The sequence below is a fragment of the Momordica charantia genome, assembly GCF_013281855.1.
Source record: "Momordica charantia cultivar OHB3-1 chromosome 4 unlocalized genomic scaffold, Mcharantia_2.0 BLBB01000004.1, whole genome shotgun sequence".
Classification (NCBI taxonomy): Eukaryota; Viridiplantae; Streptophyta; class Magnoliopsida; order Cucurbitales; family Cucurbitaceae; genus Momordica; species Momordica charantia.
In genome coordinates, this window is record NW_028275162.1 from 9019836 (window position 1) to 9024443 (window position 4608).

At 36.2% G+C, this 4608-nt stretch overlaps 1 protein-coding gene across 2 annotated transcripts; it reads left to right on the forward strand.

The window, feature by feature from the left end:
• The first annotated feature begins 399 nt into the window (after positions 1-399).
• On the forward strand, positions 400-4133 carry SAG18 (senescence associated gene 18). 2 transcript variants are annotated; one of them, XR_015790532.1, is made up of 8 exons: positions 400-611; positions 1070-1169; positions 1284-1404; positions 1521-1642; positions 2193-2314; positions 2406-2565; positions 3097-3296; positions 3734-4133. XR_015790532.1 is itself a non-coding variant. In XM_022301788.2 (7 exons), the coding sequence occupies exons 1-7, from the start codon at positions 485-487 to the stop codon at positions 3846-3848; spliced, it is 867 nt and encodes a 288-aa protein (XP_022157480.1). In that variant the 5' UTR covers positions 401-484; the 3' UTR covers positions 3849-4133. The 2 variants fall into 2 exon arrangements, 1 of the variants encoding a protein (XP_022157480.1); XM_022301788.2 differs by lacking the exon at positions 3097-3296 and having other exon boundaries at positions 401-611.
• Positions 4134-4608: the final 475 nt, after the last annotated feature.

Here is a 4608-nt window from a genome sequence, read left to right on the forward strand (position 1 = left end):
AGGGATATTAATTTGACATTAAACCAAAATCTGTGTTTCACTAATGTATAAAGGATAAAATTGACAAATTACACGCTAAAGTAATATAGGAGGGATAAAATGGACAAATGACGGACTGGTGTTGGAGGGATAAATACAGAAATCTACCCTGCATAATTTTCGAAAAAAGAATGGTGTTAACCATTTTTTTAAAATTACGAAACCTTTGCCATTTTTCATTATCATCTTGTATGTAGTCACTCCTCAGGATTTCCCAATTTAATATTTCAAAAACATTTTCAAGGTCGGAAGTTGCAATAGTCGCCAAGACTGAGGTCTAGTCTACTGTATTAATTGGTGGGCCGTAGCCCAAGTGAAGACGGCCCAATTGGGCCCAGCGGAGGGAATCTCAAGAGTCTCTACCGGAAAGGCAATTGCAGAGCTGAAAGAGAAACGACGGAGAAGACGACGAGGAGCTGACGATTTCAGAAATTCAGACCAAGAAATGAATAAAACCACCATATACGCATGGCTTGTTGCAATCGTGTGCTTCGTCGTGTTGATGATCGTTACCCCAGCCATCCCTCAATCGCAGGAGTACCACGATTTCGCCGATCAACGCCGTTTTCTCGGTCAATTTCTCTCCCCTTCCAGTTTTTTGTTTCTTCATTTTTCTCTCCGAATCATATGCCCTCGCTCTTCCAATTCATTGGAATTCCCTTCCAATATCACTTGTGTAGAAGATAACGAAAAATTTGATCACTCCTTGAGTGATTTACTTCTCTCGGAATTGGGGTTTTGGGTGCTAAAACTCTGGCGCGAAGGAATTTCTTTAAACCCTGCTGTTGCTTACTGCTGCTGAATTTATTTCTTTTATGTTTTTCTCTCATTGCCACGGGGCTATGACTTTTTTGTTATTCAATGCGTCAAGTATGATCGGTGTTTTACACGAGGCTTGCTTTGAATTAGCATTTCTTCTTCCTCTTTTGTTTTTTAATACAATTTTTGTTGTTGTACATATTTTTCCTTTGGTGGGTGTTTTACATAGTTCAATATTGATGTCAGGAATTTTTTGTCCTTTCCTTTTCAGGTATACCGAATGCACTGAACGTGGTTTCAAATTTTCCCTTCTTGGTTATTGGTCTCATAGGCCTTGTGCTTTGCTATCATGAGAATTACTTTAGGCTGAGGTGCATTTCTTTTGACATCATTTACCATGTTTCTTTCCTAATTGTTAGATCTTCTATGATTAAGTAATTATTGTATGATTATTATTAATTTTCAATCAATTATGTTTTCTGAAGTTTGCAAGGTGAGCTTTATGGTTGGACTTGCTTTTATATTGGTGTGGCTCTTGTAGCCATTGGGTCGTCGTATTATCATCTTGAGCCAAATGATGCTCGCCTTGTTTGGGATCGTTTACCTGTGAGTCACTTCCTATTATGGAGTATCACTTCTTATCTAGATTATTTTAGATCATCTAACGATATTGTATGCAGTGTGTTGTAATCTTAACTCATTGACTCTTATGGCTATTGTAGATGACTATTGCATTCACTTCAATCATATCAATCTTTATAATTGAAAGGATTGATGAACAGAGGGGAAAATTGTCCATCATACCTTTATTATTGGTCGGTATAGTTAGCATTTTATATTGGTGGTAAGTGTCTTCAAATTGTTTCTCTTAACAATTAGTGTTTTATTAGTTAAACTCAACACTGCTTTAAGAGAATTCAACAGCATGAAGCTTTTTTTTTTTTTTGGATCAGCGGAAAGTTGGTTTTGCTACTAATAGTTTGGATTCTGAGATTCATGGAGTAATATACCATTTATGGTTTCATGGGAGTGATAGGTTTGTAACTTTGTATAAACGCAGTATGATGACCGATAGGCAAAACGCCAAAACCCAAGTAATTCCTTATTAGTTATTAGTATTACAAATGAAACACTTGTTTAAATTGCTATCTGAGCTTGTGTATTATGCCTTTCAATACAAATAAACTCTTGCTTAGAATTATGAATTTTCTTTGCTTTTTGGATGGTCAAAATGAAGTAGGAAAAAACTTTGAAAAGATGCTTTCAAACTTTCAAATTGTAAATTACCTCATCATTTAAATGCTTGAAATAGCTTGATTCTGGAATGAGCTTAGAGAATTTCTCGTCTGGGTTTCCTGTTGCACATGATTGACATTGGCCTATTTCTTTTGCAGCTTGTTTGATGATCTGCGTCCATATGCACTTGTCCAGTTTGTTCCTTGTATTGCTATTCCATTAATGACTATTTTGCTGCCCCCAATGTATACACATTCTACCTACTGGCTATGGGCTGCAGGTAAGTTACTGATTTAAGGTTTTCTATTGCTGTTTTATGTCTCTTATTAGTGTTGGTAATACGTGATAATGAATACTTTTTGTTCTTGCAGGATTTTATCTCTTAGCAAAGGTAGAAGAAGCTAGTGATAAAATGATATATAATTGGACATATCATATTGTTAGTGGTCACACACTCAAGCACTTATGTGCTGCTATGGTTCCTGTCTTCTTAACTTTGATGCTCGCCAAGCGAACAGTTGAACCGGAGAGGCAATTATTTCTTGTTCTCTATTCTTTTAATTTTTCAAATTTGACCTGTATGTATGCATGCATAAATTGGATTTATTTATATCTGATATGGAATTGAGATTATATTCAAATTGGATCTCCTCATTTTCATGTTTTAGACTCTTAGGATTTTTAGCATTATTTTATATTCTTTTGCATACAAGTATTTGTTTATACTTTATGGTGTAAACCCTGAGCAATTTGGGTATTTGGTATTTGGTTGAGTTGGTGTGACCTTGTGTCCTCTCCTCCCACCTTTATGTTCCAACTTTACCCCAGGTCATTGGATATCATTGTTAATGGATTATGCATTCTCAATTGTTATGGAAAGAATTGGATATGGCATAGGATATTAACTGTACTTTCAGAGATAGAAGATAAGAGTCTCTTTGAGATCTATGGATTGACTGACATAACTTGTAAAATTATTCTGCACTGCACTGGGTTATTTTCCCCCACTCTGTTTTATGAAGGCCTTTTACCATTTTGTTCCACTTTTGTGCTTCTGTTTAGGATCCCTTCCAAAATAACGAAGTTGTTTAAAAAATCATGATGAAGAGTGAGGTTCCACTCGTTAGATTGGCCTACAATCTCTATGCCTAAGGAGTCAGACGATCTTGAGTTTGATAACATCTGTAAGAAAGAACATTGTCTGCAAAAGATTTTGGGGATTGTCGAAGGAAGGCACATCTTTGGTGATATGAATCTCCAAGGTTATTCTAAGTTGTTCCCTACATGCTGTCCAAGTGGCAAGTGATAGTTTGCATGTCTAGGATCGTTTTAGAAGCAATCCTTGATCATCGTTTCATTTAATCTGTTGCTGTCTCACTGAATCTTGGTGCAAATTCATTGAATGGTTTTAAGTTATCATGGATATATATCATATCACCTTTGTCAGTGGCGATCTCTTTTATGAGTCGTCCACATTTTAGGGAGAAATCTGGAATGGGACAAGATTTGTGAGGAACTGCTATTCTTTTGGTCCCCGATTTGGTCTAGTTTCTAGAGGACCATGCTGTACTTTCATCCATAGTTTGACATATGTCAGAATTCTCATTTTTTTATAGTTGCTACATCATCACATATTTTACCAGTTCATAATCGGTTTCCATTATCCTTGTATGAACTCTTCTTTTGTGATCTCTTGCAGGCAGAGTTTGTTCAAGATTTGGAAGGTGACATTGATGAAGGTCAGAGATAATAAGACCAAGGTAGAGGCCTCTGTTTGTTCCTTCTCATCTGTCCCGGTCCTAGAACAACAATAATCAAGTAAGTTTGCGTTTTACCCAAAATCACATAGGGGATTCCATTGTTGGAAACTCGCCTACATATTTTAACTTTAGTAAATAATTGTATAGTTGAATGTAGACACCAAGAAAGACCACACAAAACTCAGTGTCCCACCTGTAACTAATTGTTAGCTGTCTCCAAATTTTAATCTGCAGCCACGAATAACCAGTGGAGTTTAGGGTAAAGGGTAGTTTTCTTCTTGGATAAATTAGCACATTGAATAATTAATTTTCTTCTTCAATCTTACTATAGTTACACAATTAGGGTGTTAAATTTATGTCCTAGTTGACATGCTAGCAATTATAGTTGACTTTTGATGCGAACTAGATAGTCATATAGCCGTCTCTGCATGTGAAGCCACAAATTCTTTTAGGCTCTTCAAACTACCCAGATACAAACATCAAGATATAATATGGCTTTAGTTCGCCAAACCACCATTTTTAGCAAGAATGAAATACTTTTTTTTCTTGGGTCAGCTGGTGGAACCTTGACTATGCTCATGGACCATTGCCTGACCCAAATATATTTGATTGTCAAGGTAATTCGTAAGATAATAAATTCTAGATAAATGACCATTATGGTTTGAACTCATCCTCTTTAAATCCTTGACTATTTATGTTGGCCGAGTACACTAAACCCATAATGGTTGAGAACAAAATAGCAAAAGAATGTGCAATGATCGATGGTAAACATAGTAAGCCTACCCCAAGATGAGTCCTCAATCCGAGTGGGGAT

Coding starts and splice junctions, on each gene's coding strand:
- SAG18 (XM_022301788.2), top strand. CDS start 485: ATGAATAAAACCACCATATACGCATGGCTTGTTGCAATCGTGTGCTTC. Junction 1,405..1,520: donor TTGTTTGGGATCGTTTACCT/GTGAGTCACTTC, acceptor TGGCTATTGTAG/ATGACTATTGCATTCACTTC. Junction 2,315..2,405: donor CTACTGGCTATGGGCTGCAG/GTAAGTTACTGA, acceptor TTGTTCTTGCAG/GATTTTATCTCTTAGCAAAG.